Genomic DNA, 18,786 nt, shown 5'->3' on the forward strand with positions numbered 1-18,786 from the left:
TCTTACGTCTCCCTCTCTCCCACCCTCCCTATCCCACCCCTCTAGGTGGTCACAAAGCACCGAGCTGATCTCCCTGTGCTATGCGGCTGCTTCCCACTAGCTATCTATTTTACATTTGGTAGTACTAGAGAATGGACTTGAGACACGGGGAGGGGGAAGGGTAAGCTGGGACAAAGTGAGAGAGTGGCTTGGAGATGAACATGAACTTTTATTTCGGGCTTGGGGATCACCTGGGTGCCATCCATTCACTGCGCTAGGCTGTGTCCTTGGAGTTGCCCTCAACATGTAAAGATGGGGCTCAGAGGCAACAAGATTCTTTTCCGTACCTTGTTCAAAATGAAGCTCTCAAGACAGCTCCCTAAGATGGAGTTTCATAAATGTTCTTAGCGTGGAAGCACCATTGGATAAGGGAATGACTCGCAGTGGTGACAGCTTTGAAGAGACAGACAGCAGTTGTTACATTAAATTCAGTGTTTGCTTTTTAAAAAAGTACTGTACCTTATGTTTAGTAAATATTAAGGGTATGCTTTCGGCTGTGCAACAACAAACTATTAACTCATGTGGGGATATAATATTAATAATTCTCTGTTCATCAGAAGTAATCACTTAGTGTTGATCTAACGTTAAAGTTTGATTGTCTTTTGGCTTCATGTGTTTTGACCGTGACAGCTCTGAAATAAGAGTTCAATTGATGACACAGTCGGGTGAGGATAGGAAATCAGGATAAAGAAATATAGGAGGTAGGAGTTAAAGGCATAATTCTGTAAGTTCTGTGCTCATTCATTATCATTGCACATAAATAGGCTGTGACCAGGAAAGGATGAGACTAGAATCCATTTGATAGCCCACAGTCTTAGTGAGATCTCTTTCTATTTCTAATCCTTTAAAATTTCTTTTTCTCTTTGGTTTTCCAGAAAGACATCATCATCATCTACAGATAATAATATTGCCTGTTATTTTCTTTTCTTGACTAATTCCATTGGCTAGCACTTCTTCAGTAGTGTCAGATAACAGTGTTGAGAGTGGGCATTGCTCTTTTTCCTGATATGATTTAGACCGCTCTGGCATTTCACTTTTAAACATAAGGTTTGAGATAGATTATTTTGCCTTTTTCAAAAAGAAAAAGTACCCATCTGTTCTTATTTGGCTAAATTTGTTTTGTGAATCACAAATGAAAAATGCTTTATTAAATGCCCATCGTATTACACGCTAGGTGAGCACATGTGTTCACCTGGTAATAGGATGAATTATATTAAGATGAATTAATATCAATAGATGATCTAACACTGAACCATGGGACAAGATTTTCAGGGGTGACACATAAAGAAGTGGCCATCTCTGCTATCTCCCTCCTGCCCAGGAAGGGTGTGGCCGACCCACAGACCTTGTGCACCCATTCTGTCTTCCCCGCAGAGATAGAGTTCAACATCACGGGCAATTACGGGAGTCCGGTGCACGTGAACCACAATGCCAACTACAGCTCAATGCCCTCCCCAGACATGGACCCTGCCGACCGGCGCCAGCCCGAGCAGGCCCGCCGGCCCCTCAGCGTTGCCACGGATAACATGATGCTGGAGTTTTACAAAAAGGATGGGTATGAACTAGCATCCCTTTCTCAGTGTTGGGGGTTGTGGGATGGAGGGATTGATTCAGATGGGATGGCAGGAAGGCTGCACTTACCAGCAGCAGTTTAAGTGGGTTGTGTCTCTTAGCATGTCAGTTCATTCTTGATGCTTCCATCTGTGCTATTCGGGGTACGAGGCTTGCTTCCCACCCTTCAGGCCGGAAGTAAGTGCAGCCTTCCGAGCTGATGGTTGTGATCAGTATTGATTAGTTCTCATCAAAAGAAAAAAAAAATGGGTCAAAAGGGGAAACTGAAAAAAAAAGATACTGAACACTTTATTTTGACTCAAAATTTACAAATGTGCATCAGTTCTCAAATCTTCAGCGGTCTTATTCTGATGATGGTTCTGCCCGTCTGCACCCCTCAGCAACATTCTTGCATCAGTAGCACCTGCAGTGTGGAGTTTAACATTCCCAGTTTCCGTCTCTTCGAAACAGATTGAAAACCTAAACCTTGAAGCAGTCTGAGTGTAAAATCCTTGTAAGTTTCTAAGAGTTGTTTTCCCGTCTTTTATGATCGACACCTACACCTACTTTGATGCAGTTGTTATGAGACTCATAAATGCGCCCAGCTTAATTCGCATAGGAATGACCCTCTTGCACTCATATTAAATCAGTTCACATAATATGTAATTGCATGATGTGATTCCCATAAGAAGTCAAATGGGCGTAAACAGGTTTCCTAACGAGCACAGCTGATTCATGGGAGGTGTCAGCTCAGCCCTGGCACCCACATACATGGGCTTGAGTCATCGGCTAATGTGTCCTACAGAGGAAAGGTTGAAAAACCCAGAACTGTGTAGGTACGTGAGTCTTACTTTCCACCCCTCTTCTCTTCTGAGTGGGAGTCGACCTTGGAGACCCACACCTGTGTCCTGTGATGATGGGGAGTGTTCACAAGGACCAGTGTCCCTGCTCGTTCCCTTCCCCAGCAGAGACCCTTCCCGTGAGAGGCGGGTGTGGGGCGTTTCTCTGCTCTGCGCTGTTGTTCATTGTATTCTGTCTGGTGGGGAAAGAAAAGCTGGAAATTCTTAGAAGTTAAAGGGAGTAGGGGGAGATATCGCCAATCTATGAAAAAAAAAAGAGCATACTTAGAATCTGATCTTTGCCTCATGGGGGAGACAGACAGAGATGCAGAGAGAGAGCGAGAGAGCTAGCAAATGCGTTGGAATTTGCTTTTAAAAGTCAGTTTTAAGCGACTCAGTTCCTGTGTGAAGTGTCTCTCGCCGGGGGGACGCCCTGGAGGGGCAGTTCTGGTCCTTTGGTCCCAAGTGTTTCTGCATCAGAGGTGGGCTCCACCCTGCCAGACCTCGTCTGATTCCCAGTCCCCTCTGAAAAGCCATCCAGGTGACCTCTATGAGAAAGTTATCACTGTGGAATCTCAGGACGTTCAACGTCCACTGGCCCCTACAGTATGGTCTTCTGAGTATAAAAAGCCAAGGTCATTGGGATTTCTGTGGACAGACTGCCATCCCACTGGGACCCCAGGGGCTGCAGGCAGCTTTACAGATGCTGCTGGGGCCTTACCACCAGAGGGTTTTTAGGGGTCTACAGAGGCTAGAACTACACAAGTCAAACCACCTCAGCTAGTTCTGTGTAGACTAGTCAAGCTGTCCCTGCCAAACTCTCCCAAAATTGTGGATTTGTGGCCCGGATTAATAAGCTACTAAATTTCGAGGGCGGTTTGTTATGCAACTAAAGATAATCAGAACAAGCTTTAAAAAAAAAAAAAAAGGATACCAATGTTCTGCCCCCGTGCAGCTCGGTGCAGCTGCGCTTTCCACTCCTGAAACCTGATGTGCCTGTAGCCAGTTCACTTGCGTTCTGATCCTGAGGGGGCCTCCACCAGGGCCAGCCGACAGCAGCCCCCGAATCCACGAGGATATTTACACCAGGGCTGGCGGCCTCCCTCAGAGCTCAGTTTAGTGCGTGAGTCATCCTCAGCCTGTGCTGGAAACTGCTCTGCAGGGGTCTTGCCTCACCAGCGGCCCTGCCCCCGGACCTTAGCCTGGACGTTCTGTAATTTGGAATAAGCACATGTAATTGAGAAGTTCGGGAGCGATCTGAACAGTGCTCTATGGAACACTAGTTCCACTGATGCTAGGTTATGTTGGGGCAGGAGGCAAGGAGAGGGAAATCTGGGGTCTCATGTGTCCCTGAAACACAGGATTCAACACGTCGAAACCCCTTTCTTGAGTGTATGACTTCTTAGGGTCTTTTACACGCTGTGACGTGCCATGCGTCTTCACAAGGGGCTGTGGCATCATTTCCCAAATTTATTAGATCATAAAACCTGTTGTCATGAGACAGTCAGGACTCGTGTTCCAAGGGACTTGTTTTTTTCAGTTGTGGATACTGAGGTCCTCTGCAGACCTAGTGGAAGGATGGAGAGCCTCCAAAAGACAGCCACCCTGAAAGGGGTTACGTCGTGGATGGGGGGGTGCGGGAATTTTACTTCAGAGAGAGCCCGAACCTGGGGTAAAACAAGCTTACCTAGAGAGTTCTGGGTACCAGGGGAAACTTTGACTCATATTTGGGGGTTGGATTGGTCAGCTGGGCCTTTGGGAGGTGCATTCTTGGCCCAGGCCCTGCCTCTGCTTCCACATTTCCAGGATTTACACATCTGTGGATGCTGAGACCAGGTCTGTGAAATGTTGCCAGGTGACTCCAGGTTTTATTTGTACTGGGGAGGTGAAGAAACTTTGTTGTTATGCATTTAGGAGAGGAATTATCCCTAGAGGAGCTGCAAATACCGGATTTTGGCCTTCCTGGGGGACTGCAGACAAGGCCAAGCCAGGATTTTTAGGATCCTTCTTATTCATCATTCACCTTGGCACCCATCCTGCCACTGCTGCCTGACCTCCAAGTTCACCTTAAATGGTGCAGGAACTCCCAAAGCTTTTGTGGGTTTTTGGGGAGATACCAGGTTTTCTTTCCTCCTTTCTCTTGGTGGGTCTTTCCCAAGCGTAACTGATCTCTAGAACAAAAATCTAAACCTTTCTCATCTCTGTAGACTTGAATTCCTCAAAGCCATACGTTGGCTGACATCTCTGCTTAGGACTGTTCCTGACCAGGATTCAAAAACAGCATGACAGGGGACTTCCCTGGCGGTCCAGTGGTTAGGACTCTGCACTTCCACTGCAGGGGGCACGCGTTCAGTCCCTGGTCAGGGAACTAAGATCCTGCGTGCCGCACAGCACAGCCAAAAATGAATAAAATAAAAACAGCATGACAGATGTCTACCCTACAGGGGCCAAAAGAAAAACAAAAAACAACCACTGACCCCTGACGGCTCGTCACCTGGAATGGTCCACAGCAAACTTCTGTTCTCAGTAATACCTGTGTTATCTCTGTAGATACCTGTTCTTATGCTGGAATCTCCAACTTTCAGATTTTTTTTTTCTGGGGCAGGGCTTTGTCTCCTAATTTTTAAGGTCCTAGATCTTATCTTTTCCCTGTGTGGCCTGCCAGGTTACAGACTTTAAAACAGGAATGCCACTCCAATGCCTGAATCAAGGAGACCTGTTCCATGATACAGTGTCTCATGGAAAATACAAAGTGTAGCTTAGGGTAAGTTCCCTGCAAATATGAGGTCCCTGTAGACCGGGAGGAGTGAAACAGGGTAAAGTAGACTTCAGCGGGGCTGCCTTGCCAAGGTGAGGATTTGCCAGCTGCCCTGCCCTGCCCTGTGTTAATCCTGAGGGTGAGCAGGTGTGAGAAGCCTGAATTCCCTGCCCCTTGTCACCTTACCCCAGTGGAGGAACAGGGGCCACGTGTCTCAGGGTCAGCTCCCCAGATGCTGCAGGCCCCTCGCCTCCCATCACCTTGCTCCCTCCTTAGAAGACCCAGGAAGTCCAGAAGGGAGGCTCTGCCCAGGTCCCCTCCTGGACTCTGCCACGTGCCCCTGCCTTCTGCTTATTGATTTCCAAACCCTTTGCTTCTCGGAGGTTCTTCCTGGCCTCTGGTTTCTCGCTTCTCCCTTGATTCAGCCATAAAGGGATCCGAAAACCAAGTTCCTCTCGTTTTCACCGGAAGCAGTGGCCATGGGAAATCTTTGACATCCACACGAGATGTAGGTATCTGTGCAGTGACTTCTAAGGGAGTTGGTTGTTTCTGATTGATTGAACTTGGTCATTTTAATTTTATTTTATTATTTATTTATTTATTTATTTAGGCTGCGTTGGGTCTTCGTTGCTGTGCGCGGGCTTTCTCTAGTTGTGGCGAGCGGGGGCTACTGTTCGTTGCGGAGCAGGGGCTTCTCACCGCGGTGGCTTCTCTTGTTGTGGAGCACGGGCTCTAGGTGTGTGGGCTTCAGTAGTTGTGGCACGTGGGCTCAGTAGTTGTGGCTCGTGGGCTCACTAGTTGTGGCGCACGGGCTTAGTTGCTCCACGGCACGTGGGATCTTCCCGGACCAGGGCTCAAACCCGTGTCCCCTGCATTGGCAGGCAGATTCTTAACCGCTGCGCCACCAGGGAAGTCCCAGTTGTTTTTAAATAACACGCAGTTGTTTGATTCTGGCGAGGCGACTGTTGCTTCTTTATGTGATAAAACAATGAGCGGAGACTTGTGACCTGCTTACATAACCTCTGGTTGTATTCTTCCTCCTCTGAATAGCTCCCCCCTCTCAGCAGCGTGCCAAGCAATTTTGTAATTTTTGTCTTTGGGTGGAGTTCTAGCTAGACGTTCGGACACTTAAATCTACCAATCTTCCAAGCAAATCTTTATTTGCTTCTGAAGGTAATATGCTTTGAGGCCTCTGAGAGTATTGCTGTTGCCACTGTGATTGATTCGCTCTGTAAAGATTTTTATTGCCTTTTGTATGAAGGAACTAGAACGCTCATAGAATACTGGCGGGAGTGTAAAATAGAACAACCACTTTGGAAAACAGTTTGGCAGTTTCTGCAAAAGTTACACATTTACCCACCACGTGATCCAACCATTCTATCCCTAGATATTTACCCAAGTGAAATAAAAGTGTATGTCTATACAAAGACTTGAAAAAAAAAAAAAGATTTTTATTGCCTTTTGAAAATGTCAGTGAACCTTTGTTGTGTGTTTCCTGGACACAGAGGACTCCGCTTCCCATATGAAAGTCACTTCAGCTGGGAGAGTGGTGATTACAGTCGGCACAGCTGTCTCTTTATAAAAGCAGGGGTGTGCATTTCACCTCTCGACTCTTGGTCGCTGATGCTTTGCCGATGATATTTAGCGGGTCTCGTTGGTCCTCCCCCCGACCGTGCCCTCCCCTGGGTAAACCAGGAGAAGATCACCAGGGAGCCTGGTGTCTGGGGTCAACAGTGCTGGAAGGTGTGTTTGGAAATAGAAGGTGTCCCCCACCAGCCCTGGTCCCAAAGCCCACGCCTCTCATCCCAAATGGGGAAGGTCTTTCTAAGTGAGAGAGAATAGAGTAAGGAAGAGAGCACAGCGTGAGACCTCCATCCCCTAGGGCTTCTGTTGATCACCACGGGAAAAATCCCGCCCTCCTTGCCAACGTTGCAACTAAGTGGTATCAGTTTGCTTCCGCAAGTGGAATATTAAGCTTTTTGCTCTTTTTCAGCCTGATAAACTTGGAAGCCCAAGAGGCATAGTTTGATACTCCCCTGCAGCCCACTCTAAATACCGGGGGACGCAATTGGACCCTGTCCCAGAGTTTTGAGTGGCCTCCAGGGGTGATTGGATCTCGTATAGAAGGTGCTTGTTTATTGGTGGAGGGTCCTCAGAGGCAAGATGACTTGCAAGGTGGGTCCTGGAGAGAGACTGACCGCCCTCAAGATGCCTTGGAGATGAGAACTATTAACAGTGACACTCGACAGGAAGGGGTCTCTGGGTCCCCGCCCCCAGGGGAAAGCGTGTCAGAAGCCGTCCGTCCCCTACGTGCACGGCTGTAGCATCGTTCTCCTCTGTGTTTCTCACTGAGGGTCCGTCCCCGCACATTTCCTTAAAGGACCCACATCCCACCTGCTACAACCGATCCCCAAACGTGGACCTTTTCTTTGAATCTTGCTGCCCCTCTTGTGAGGTGGCTAGAATGTCGTGGTGTAATAGCTCTTTGCTTCTGACCAGCGTGGGTGTGAGTACGGCCCTCTGTGCACATACGCAGGGGAGGCCGGTGCTGGCTGGTGTCCTCCCTGCGTGGATGTCCGTGTCTCCCTTAATACTGGAAGGATTGGCTCTGGCCTTAGTCAGTGGAGGCCTCGACTGCGTACCCTGGAACCAGTTACCTCCTAGGCCAGAGGAAGGGATTAGCCACCTTCTAAACCATTAACTGAGAAGAGAGTGGACTGCTGCTTCCACGGATCTTTTTCCTCCCTTATTCCTGACCAGTGTCAGCTCTTCGGCTTCTCTCTTTATTCCCCTGCAAGCTTGGTAGGATGATTTTCACCCGTACAAACAGAAAAGTCACTTTAACTAGAGAGACCAGCTAAACTGAAACAGTTTCATGGCACAGTAAAAGCCCCAGGCTTAGCTTTGACAGACACAAGAGACAAGACAGACCTTGACAGAGACAAGCTGTGTGTCCCAAGGAGGGCGCAGTTTTTTCGACACTAATATCTGTATGTTTCTGTCCCTGCAGCCTTAGGAAAATCCAAAGGTACGGTATCCTTGGGTAGCTACGAGGCCACGCTCAGTCTCTGACCACTAAGCGAGCTATGCCGTAGGGAGCTCTGCAAGGGGGTGAATGTGTGCGGCTGGTTGCTTTGGCCGATTTACTCAAAGCTGACTGTCTTCCCCCTCGTTAAAGTGGAGTCGGGGTGGGGACTGACCAGAGGCATGATCAGCCTTCCCTGCTGTGTAGACCCTGCAGAGGTTGTAGCTCAGCCAGCACCCTGGGGCTGGCACGGGAATCCTGAGTCGGTCCCGTGCTCTCCACCCCCAAGTGACAAAAAGAAGAAAGATGGATGTTTAGATGTCCCCTACTGGCCGGTGCCCTGGTGTAGTCTGGTGCTGCCCCTCCCTCGCTGTCCCGCCCGCCTCCACCTTCCACTTGGGAGGAGTGGGTGCCCCCCAGTGAGGCCGCGCTCTGCTCTGAGGGAAGCTTGGATTCTGGGGAGCTTGTTGGGCGGGCGGTGGTCCTAAGGCCCGCGGTGCCCGGGCCGCTGGTGGGAGCCCCGCCCGGAGCTGCCGTGACGCTCAAGCACCTCTGTCCGTGGAGCACGGCTGGCGGCTGCCTCGCTTCCCTGGTCCAGCAGATGCTCGGGCTGCGCTGCGGGGCGCTTGGTGGGGGAGGGAACCCCGGCGCCCGGCGCGCGCGGCTAAGCATGGGTGTCTCTGTCCCTGGCCAGCATGGGCGTGAGGGTCATGGACACGTCGTGGGTGGCTCGAAGAGGCTCCTCGGCCGGCCGGAAGGCGTCCTGCGCCCCGCCCACCATGCAGCCCCCCGCCCCATCCGCGGAGCTCGCCCCGCCCTTGCCGTCGCCCCTCCCGGAGCAGGCCCCCGACGGCCCCGCGGTGCCCGCGCTCTCTCCATCCGGCCTCAGCCTCCAGCCCGGGGCTGAGCGGATCAGGTAAGCAGGGTGCTGTCGTCCTCCCCCCACCAACCCCCCGGCCTGGGTCAGTCTGGCCTGCGGTGCACACGGGGAGGGGGTGGTCTGGGTTTGCTGCATCCACTCAAAACCTCTTGGAATTGGTCATTTTCCCCCCTTTTCTAAGCATCCTGGTTTGGCTTCTGCAGCAGGTAAGTCATTCACAGACCCCTGGATCATCAGATGGAGCCCAGGCTTTCCCAGACCAGCATCCCGGGCACACGTACGTGTCAGGTGGCAGCTTGCTACGGCCAGGCGAGGAAGCTGAGTCCCAGCTCCCTGTGTCCCCCTCCTACGCTATTACGGCTTTTCCCTGTTGTGAAATTTAGAATTTCGCTGTTTCTCCCTTCCTCTCCTCTACCTCTACCTCTACCTCTAGACGCATAGGGACCATTTTACTGCTAAAATGGGTGCAAATCAGGTAAAGAATGGAGGTGCCGTGGTCATGCTGGGCCTGGTGACCTTTGCAGCCTGTGGTGTGACTGCATCTCGTTCTTGCAGAGGAAGAAAAGAGACGGGGAGCACGCTCATTCCAGCGCTAGTTCCGTGAACTTTTATGCAGGGCAGCCCTTGTCACTCCAAAGATGAAAAGTGCAATCTGAGCCGTCAAGGCACACGTCACGGCGTGTGGTCGTTCATACCCAGGGGCGCAGGGGAAGGAGGCCATCCCTGGCCCTTCCTTGAAAGGGACGTGGTCAGAGGAGATTCGAGGAGTGGGGATTGCACAAGGAGACTGCTTTGCCGTTTGTTTCTGTCTGTCCTAAAGCAGCAGTTCAGAGAAGCAGGAAAGCTCCTTCACTCAGAGGCACTGTGCTTTCTGTTAGGGTGTGCGGTATTCCTCCATGGCCACCGCTGGAAACATTTTGGAGACTCTGGGAAGCCGAACCTCTCAACCCAGTCTTTGCACGTACGCGTGTGCGCGCGCGCGCCCACACACACGCGCACACACGCACGCACACACACACACACCCCCCTAAGGGAAGGGATTGCAGGGTTCTTTTTTTTTTTTTAATGAGTAGAAGGTATTTTCCCTGAGAAATGGGTAAGTGACAATCAGAGCTGGTAGGGAGGGTAGTGACCCTGGATGGCGTGGTTGCTGATGGCTCCACTGGAGAGGACGAGGGGTCACCAGCTCTGGCCGTGGACTCATGGGCTTCAGTTTCGTTTGAGGGATGTGGGAGGGGAGAGGGAGTTCAGCAGGAAGCAGCGGCTGATGGCTGGCAGAGGAAATGGACAAATAGGAGATTTGCTGGGATGGTCTCCTGCTGGAGAGAGGGCACAGGCCAGGAGAGGGAGCTGGCCACGGGTGCCACACGGGGATGAGGGTGGAACCCAGGCCCTCAGAGCCCCAAGAGAGGTCGGTCACCTCCGTGGGCATCTTTGAAGGCTTTCAGAAGGGCTGAGAGGACCATACCTGCCTAGAGGAACATGTATTCAGTTCACAGTGCTGATGTTGAAGTTACCCGAGTTCAGGGGCTTTCTTTTGTCCTGTGTGCTTGTGTTTCAGCACCTCTAAAAGCAAGGAACTTTCTCCAGGATCTGGGCAGAAAGGAAGTCCAGGTTCCAGCCAGGGGACGCCCAGTGCAGGGATACAGCCTGGGATGCAGCCGGGTGCCAGCCCCAGCCAGCTGCCCGCAGACCAGAGTCCTCACACCCTCCGGAAAGGTATGTCACTGCCGCCGGGCTCGGGGGTCTTGGGGGTCTCGAGCCAGAGAGCTGTCACACCGTCTGGAAACATTTCCCTCCATTCGCACGGAGATTTAGAAACTGGTTTCATGAAAAATTACTGCGCGTGAGAGCTTTGGGAAGTTAGCCAACCCCAAGAGGGATCGTTGCATCGTTATTCCTCGGTTTATTCATTTGAACAGTGGGCTCGGGGGTGTGGCGGGGGCAGACACGGGGCACCGCTTCCCGTCCACCAGGACCTTTGTGCAGAATCATCGCCCAGGATGACACGTGTCTTCATCGACTCTGCCAGGCTTCCCACCACCATTTAAAATGCAGTGTGGAGTCTTCCCCAGGAGCCCCCTGCCCCAGCTGGGGTCCAGCCCAGCTGCCTACCCCTGGGTTATTTGTAGAAGAGGACACAGAGGTGGAATTGAGACTGTCCTGCAGGAGGCCTGCCCTTTGATATTTCTTTAGTGGAGGCCTGAGCATCTGTCCACTGGCCCATGAGCTGCCCACCCCAGATTTCTGCCACTGAAACCCACTACAGAAGGCTCCGTTATTCTCCCTGAAATGATTCCCCAAAACATGGAGACATGCTCCATGGTGATATTTCATAAATGGGGGCTGCATGGAACGTGTATTAATCAGAACCACCTTTTTTTTCACCTTCTGTCATCACGAAGTCTGTAAGGTGCTTAAAATAGCACACTGTCTAATTTGTTCTCAGTGCAGGCCTGTCCGGCTTCTAGGTGTGCCTTTAGCTCCGGGACGTGGGACCGGGCTGGTTCTCCTTATCCTCACACAGGGCCCCTCCCAGCCATCCTGGCTGCGGGCTGCTGTGTGAGCCCATCATCCGAGCCTGCCCTCACCCAGCCCTTCCATCCTGCTCATCCCCATTCATCCCTTATACGCCCTACAAATGTTTGTTGAGCCTCTGCTATGTGTAGAGAGCCCCGAGGCTCTAACAGAGCAGCAGACGTGGCCTCTGCAGACGGGTGAACGTGGAACCGCAGTACAAGGGTGTTGCCGCTGGACCACCTGTGGTGAGCTCAGGACACCGAGGGTCATGTGAGGGCACCTTGCAACACAGGCGGTTGGCCAAAGTGGCAGTGGAGGGATCTGAGCATGCCAGGGCTTTATCCAGCAATAACACGTTTCCCTTGGCGGTCCTGATAGAATTCTCTGGCTGTCTTAGTTTACACGGCTTTTAACCCTCCCCCAGCTGCGCAGGGCAGGGTGATGGCTAAGCTGTTCTTCTGTCCAGTGGGGTCGGGGCTCCTGTTCCAGGCCACGCGGCTTCCCACAGCCAGTGGGACATTGGCCCTCTCGTTCTTCACAGCCCATTGGACCAGGCAGGGGTTTCCCAGGTGACAATTCAGCAGCTCAGCACCATCATTTGAAAGGCACACCATTGCCCACAAATGGCACACTGAGTTTTGTTTTGTACCCCCTCAGTCTTTTGACGATGTGCCTACAGCCTTACATCATGACCTAGGCCTGTCCCTACCTGGGGTGGTAAATGTCACCACAGACATCACGGCGATGTCACTGCATCCTCCGTCTTCCGGCTCCCTCGGGGGAAGACGTGTTCAAGCACTGACCCCTAGAGTCTCCACTGGATGAGAAGCACGTAGTGCCTGCATCAGCCAGTAGGGCTGAAAAGTGGTTTTAAGTCATGACTGTGTGGTGCTTGACATACATGATCCCATGTAATTATTACAGTACTGTGGAGAAAATGTGATTCTTTCAAGTGCACGTAAGAGGTTTATTTTATTTATTTATTTATTTAGGCTGTGTTGGGTCTTCGTTGCTGCGCACGGGCTTTTCTCTAGTTGCAGCGAGCGGGGGCTACTCTTCGTTGCAGTGCGTGGGCTTCTCATTGCGGTGGCTTCTCTTGTTGCAGAGCACAGGCTCTAGGCGCGCAGGCTTCAGTAGTTGTGGCTTGCGGGCTCTAGAGCACAGGCTCAGTAGTTGTGGCGCATGGGCTGAGTTGCCCCACGGCATATGGGATCCTCCCGGACCAGGGCTCGAGCCTGTGTCCCCTGCATTGGCAAACAGATTCTCAACAACTGCGCCACCAGGGAAGCCCCATACAAGAGGTTTAAATAAAATCCCCCAGCTTGCAGCAGGTGAGACGGGATAGGAATTTGAACTCAAGTTGATGGGACTCAGGAGAGTGGGACCCTTACTTGTCCACACCGCGCACCAAGGAGCCAGGGAGGTACACGCGGCATTGTTGGAATAGATTCTGTTCCGTCGGGGGGGCTGGGGAGTAGGGGGAAGAACGATGCCTCCTTGAGGGCTTAAAAAGACAGTTTCCTCGAGAGTAAGTGCTACCCACAGCCAGCCCTCAATCTGATAGATTAGTGATCGCTTTCTCGAGACATTTGTCCACCAAAGGATCTTCTAAATATTAGAATTTGTCATCCTTGCCAGTTCCTTTCCATTTAAAGGCATAATGTGTTTGTCATCCTTTAGCATGACTAAGTAAATAAAAAGAGGGGAATGAAGGCAGTGCAGAGGGGTTGGGGCAGTGATGCACTTAGAACAAACAGTGCAGGTTCGTACACGTCTACACCCAGGGTTCTTGAAGGGAAAACACCTCTGAGGCAAGTCCACAGGACCGAGGGGAAGCACAGGGAAACACAGGCAACGTGATGGAGGCTCTGGGCCTCTGTGGCCAGAGGACTTGGTCATAGGTCACTGTTACGGGATCCCGGAGCCATTGGGCAGGTTCAGCCAAAAGTCAGAGCTTCCTGCCCCGAGGACGGTTGCTCTCTCCAGGGTCCGCTGCCGCAAGCCGATCTCTAGTCGTCCCGTCCTGGACGCTGCATCCCAGACTCCTCCCTCCTCGGAGCCCCCCTGATAGGTGCACCACTTTGAAGTGATGCGAGGACCCTGGGAACTCAGCCACGGCCTGGGTATGGGAAATGTGTTCTCCCGTTTGGCTGGGGGTGTGTGTGCTGATCATAGCAGGAATCTAGAGGAGAGGAGGAGAAATTAGCGAACAGATGGGCAGATATGCAGTTCTAGGTGAATTTTAAGAAACGGTGTTGGCTGCTCTCAGCGTGGCAGGAGCTGGGGGTGGGGGGCGAGGGGGGGCTTGCTGGCAGCCACAGGGATGATGGGTGTCACTGAACCCCGTGTCCTCTGCTTCCTCTTTCAGTTTCCAAGAAGCTGGCACCCATTCCGCCCAAGGTCCCCTTTGGCCAGCCGGGGCCCCTGCCTGAGCCGCCCGCCGGCCAGCCGTCCCCGCTCAGCCTGTCCCCCACGCCCCCCAGCACCCCGTCACCCTACGGACTGAGCTGCCCCCCGGGGTACTCCCTGGCCTCGGGCCAGCTCTCCCCGGCGGCCGCGGCGCCCCCGCTGGCCTCCCCCTCCGGCTTCGTGGGTGCTCTCAGCAAGTCGCGGCCCACCCCGAAGCCCCGGCAGAGGCCCACCCTGCCGCCGCCTGAGCCGCCCGCCGTCGGCCTTGCAGCCTCCAGCCCGCAGTCCGCTGAGCACCCCGCGCTGGACGGCGTGTCCCCCGGGGAGAGCATGTCCACAGGTAACCGCCGTGCGTGCAGCGTCTCCGTGAGCTTTAGTGCGGCGGCCGCGCAGAGCGACCTCTGGGGACTGTGCGGGGGAGGGACCCTGCTGCGCCAGGCGCGTGGCATCCGGGCTGGTCTCCTTAGAAGCCCCCGTGAGCCCGTGGAGAGCCCTGGTGGCCAGGTGTCCTGCGGGGAGGGGCTCCCTGCGGGATTTCTCCCAGCTGGACACCCGCCAGCCCGGGGCGCTGATCCTGCTCTCCATCTGGGGGCTGAGCGCCCTGCGGCCTTGGAGGGGCCGCTGCGGGAGGGGCTGGACTGCGCCGGCAGAGCAGAGGCTGTGTGTTCCCTCTGCGCTAAAGAAGCCTTGTTAGAAAGCTGCTTTTCTAGCAACACGTATTTAGAAAGGGGTCAGTTTCAGAAAAGATGCGGGCCCCCTGGTCGGAGAAGCCCACGAGGACGGAATTTAGTTTTGCTTTAAATTTAAAGTCAAAGACGAGCTATTTTCCTGCAGGAAAGTGTGTAAGCATAACACACACACACACACCACATACACACCACATACACCACATACACACACCACATACACACACACCACATACACCACAGACACACCACATACGCACACATACACACCACACACACACGCACACCACACACACACCCCACATACACCATATACACACACACACCACATACACACATCACATACACACCACATACGCACACATACACACACATACCCCACACACATGCACACCACACACACCCCCCACATACACCATGTACACACACACACCACATACACACCACATACACACCACATACGCACACATACACACACACACTTGAGAGAGCAGTCTGGCCCTGGGCCCCGGGTGCCCTGGGACTTGTAACGGGTCGCGCTGTGACCGCCGCGTCCCTCTCCAGGCGCGCCGTTTCCCCTCCGTCAGGTGGAGGTGAGCCTGCGGGCCTAGCGCCTCGCTGCACAGGAGGGGCCGGCCCGGCGCGCATGCGCGGTGGGGCAGAGGTACACACTGCACGGAGCGGCCGTCCGGTGACGCGGCTGCTTTATGTTTGCTGTGACGAGCGGTGCAGGTCCAGCTGCGCCACCCACCCTGAGGCTTATAAAACGCTAAGGAAAAGTTCTCACCAGTGAGCACCACTTCCCGCTGGTGGTTCTAGAGGAGCCCTTGATGGATGGGAGGGGCCCAGGCCGCTGCCCTGGGGGCGGGGGGCCCTGGGGAGGTGTGACGGCCCCCTTCCCTCCTGCCCGGCTCAGAGCTGCTGCCCTTTAGCAGTCATCTCGTGCCCCGTCTGTCCTGTCCCGATGTCCTCCGGCGGCGGCAGCCCGGCCCGTCGTCCCGCAGGGCGGGCGGGGGTCTGAGCACCGTGGTCGGTGATGGTTTATTGTGGTCCGTCTGACCGTGATGCTGGGCGTGGTCCGTGTTCCATTCGTCTCATCGTATTTATTCCTTTCTCCGAATCCTGTCGCTGTGTCCTCGCAGCTGTGTGACGCGGGGGACGCAGTTGTGGACACGTGAGGGGGATTCCAGGGTAAGCGGCCCCGGCCTCGCCCCTCCGCTCGCAGCCAGGCCGCGGCCCCGTGCTCTGCATGCGCCCCGACCTGCACGGCAGCCTCCGCGGCCTTGGGGCTCACTGGCCGCCTCCTTTCTTTTCTGAGGAGATGGGGGAGAAACAGGCCTCCCTCCCCTTCTCTGGCCAGAGTCACGTAATCCCAGCTGCTCCCTCCGCCCATTTTGCTTTAGATTGAGAGGGTGACAGCCCTGTCCCTCATCCCGTGTGTCCTTGTGTCACTGGCTGACCTGCTACAGACAGGTGCCCGGTGTCGGGGAGATGCATGTACACCCCTGGTTCAGGGAAGGGCCCCGGGGAGAGGACCCGCCCGCTGCCATGGCCGCATCCCCCACCGCGGGGCCTGGAGCCTGAGCTCCGGCTAGGACGGTTGGCAAGTCCTGGAGTGTCCGTAGTGTTCGTTCTAGAATTTATCCTGAGCTCAGTGTGTCCCCAGTGTATAGAGCCAGCCAGGGCCTTTCTGTCCAACTCAGTGAAATACTCTGAGAGCCTTTGTACCAGTTTCTGCCTGGTCTCCTTCTCCTGTAAGTAGATGCTCAAAAGGAAAACGAAGGCAAGAACAGGAAGGAAGCCGGAGGAAACAAGTGTCTTGGCCTCACTCAGAAAGGGGCAGCCAGAGCAAAGCAGGGGAGGGTCCCCCCCAGTGCCCCCAGGGAAGCTGCTGAGCTGCGGGCAGCAGACCCCTGACAGACACAGCTCCAGGGCGTCCGGCGCCCACACGGGCCCCGGGACAGGCTCTTCTGGGGCCTCTGACACAGAGACAGGCCTCCCTTTCCCGGCAGCCAGTCGGCCTTCTCCCCGCCCCAAGCTTAAGCTACCTGAGTCGCCTTCTGGCTTAAGTGTCCAAGGGAACAGCCAGGATGGCAGCTGGGCAGCTCGCCTCGGGGCTGCACGTCCTTCACCTGCAGGCACCTTCCCGCCTGTATCCCCCCCAGCGACTGCTGAGGCCCAGGCAGGGTAGGAAACCGCCCGGGGTTACGCTCCCCTGCCCTGGCGACAGGGACGGAACTTTGAATCCAAAATCCAAGCCTGAGGGCTTGTGCTGCCCCTCACCGTCTAGGCCGGCGGTGAGGCACCGGCAGACCCCCAGGCTCTGCTCGGTCAGGCAGGGGGACCGTTTGGGGGGTGGGTGGAGAGAGAAGGACCTTTGTCCCAGAGCTTCCATGTTTGTGTGTCTTTGAGGACAGTGTCTGAACGTCTGTCTGTCCACTTGCGGTGGTCCTCCTTGGGCGGAATGTTTGCTTTACAGAACCACGGGGTGCCCCACCCCGTCTGGCCCAGGGCTGCTCCCTGTCCAGCTGCATATCCTCTGTCCGGGGACAGCACGCTGCCTGGGGACAGAGAGGCTGTGTGGAGCCAGAGGCTGAGCAGGCCCGGGAGGGAGTAACAGGCCTGAGCAAAGGTTGCCAGGGTCCCCTTAGCCCCCTGCGGCCCCCGAGGAGTCAGGGAGCAGCTGTCCGGTGCCCGCCTGGGGGCAGCCGCCCCTCCAGGCCCCGCAGCCCTGTGGCCTGGCCTGCACTGAGCTGCCAGCTGAGGTCTGGACAGACGCCGAGCCTGTTGCCTCAGGGACCTTCCTCCTGAGCGTCTCCCAGGAAGTGACCCTTCAGTGCCCCCAGCAGGGGTGTAACTGGAGGTGAGTGGTTTCCCTAGTGCCGGGTGGCGGGGTGCCCACAGTCAGGGAGCAGTTTGCTTCCCTTACTTCTGGGGTCCTGAGGGGGACCCCGCCCTGCCTCCACCAGCCACCCCAAGGGTACCAGTCGTGGTCTTGAGCGAGGTCCCCCCGCGTTCATTCACGCACTTGGGGGAAGGCTGTCTCCCCAGCCTGTAACCCTAGCCCCGCAGACTTTAAGGAACTACAGGCAGCCCTGAAATTCCCCGGGAGGTGTCACCGAGACCCAGCCAGAAGCATCCTTTTTTTATGGAGTCAAGCTCAAGGGTGTTAAGTGTCACGTGGCCCGGCTTGGCAAGCTGGCCCACGGGCAGGATCTGGACGTCTGGGTCCACAGGCAAAGCAGGCTGGCCCTGCCCTGACCTTGCAATGTGGTGGATGCCACGGCGGCCCCCAGACGCGCTGGCCCTTCTGTGACCGAACCCCTGCCTGCTCCTCGCGCCGTCCTGCCTGCCAGCCGCGCCTCGGGGGCGGGCAGCCCCCCCCTCAGCGCCTCTCTCTGCCGCCTTCCAGATCTGGTCCACTTCGACGTCCCCTCCATCCACGTGGAGCTGGGCTCGGCGTTGCGCCTCGGTCCCCGGGAGCACGTGCGGCGGCACTCGGTGGCTGAGAAGAGGGACTCGGAGGAGTCGGAGAGCACGGCCCTCTGAGCAGCGCCGCCGACACGCGTGTACCTACGGCTCCGCGCCGTCACGGCCACCGCGAGGTTGGAGCGTGGCGGACACCCGTGTGGCAGGTGTCGGCCACACAGATTTTGTGCGTTCCCTCCGGGTGGGGACTCTGGCCTTTTGTTTGATCTTGCCTTTCGACTTTGTGCCTATTTTGACCTCCTTTCAGCCTCCACGCCAAGTGACAGTCAGCCCTGTCCACCCAAGGGCCTGTGTCTCAGAAACGTCCTCCGCGGGGTGGGGCGTGGAGGGCCCAGCGGCCGGTCCGCCCTGGGCTGCCTGTCGCCTGAGCTGACGGCCACGGCGAGTTCTGCGCGACCAGCCTGGTAGTACAGAGCGGGGACGGGGTGGGGGGCTCGCTTACAGGAGCCGAGAAGCCCGGGGGCCCTGACCGCCCTGCTGCTTCGCAGGGGAGGGCCGGCCAGGGCAAACCTTCATCCGTGGGCTGTACAGGAAATGGCTAAAAAACGACATCTAACAAACAAACAGTTTTACTTCTCCACGCCGTGGAC

General features: G+C 55.0%; 1 protein-coding gene across 1 annotated transcript in view; it reads left to right on the top strand.

Moving 5' to 3' along the window:
• ARHGAP44 (Rho GTPase activating protein 44) overlaps positions 1-18,256 on the top strand; it is a 146,847-nt gene extending 128,591 nt beyond the window's left edge. The window contains exons 16-21 of the mRNA XM_068530687.1: positions 1,414-1,594; positions 8,198-8,215; positions 8,907-9,128; positions 10,654-10,811; positions 13,981-14,361; positions 18,120-18,256. Of these exons, the coding sequence (XP_068386788.1) occupies positions 1,414-1,594; positions 8,198-8,215; positions 8,907-9,128; positions 10,654-10,811; positions 13,981-14,361; positions 18,120-18,256 (1,097 nt within the window). The remainder of the gene's footprint in view (positions 1-1,413; positions 1,595-8,197; positions 8,216-8,906; positions 9,129-10,653; positions 10,812-13,980; positions 14,362-18,119) is intronic.
• Positions 18,257-18,786: the final 530 nt, after the last annotated feature.

Source organism: Eschrichtius robustus, chromosome 20 (genome assembly GCF_028021215.1).
Source record: "Eschrichtius robustus isolate mEscRob2 chromosome 20, mEscRob2.pri, whole genome shotgun sequence".
Classification (NCBI taxonomy): Eukaryota; Metazoa; Chordata; class Mammalia; order Artiodactyla; family Eschrichtiidae; genus Eschrichtius; species Eschrichtius robustus.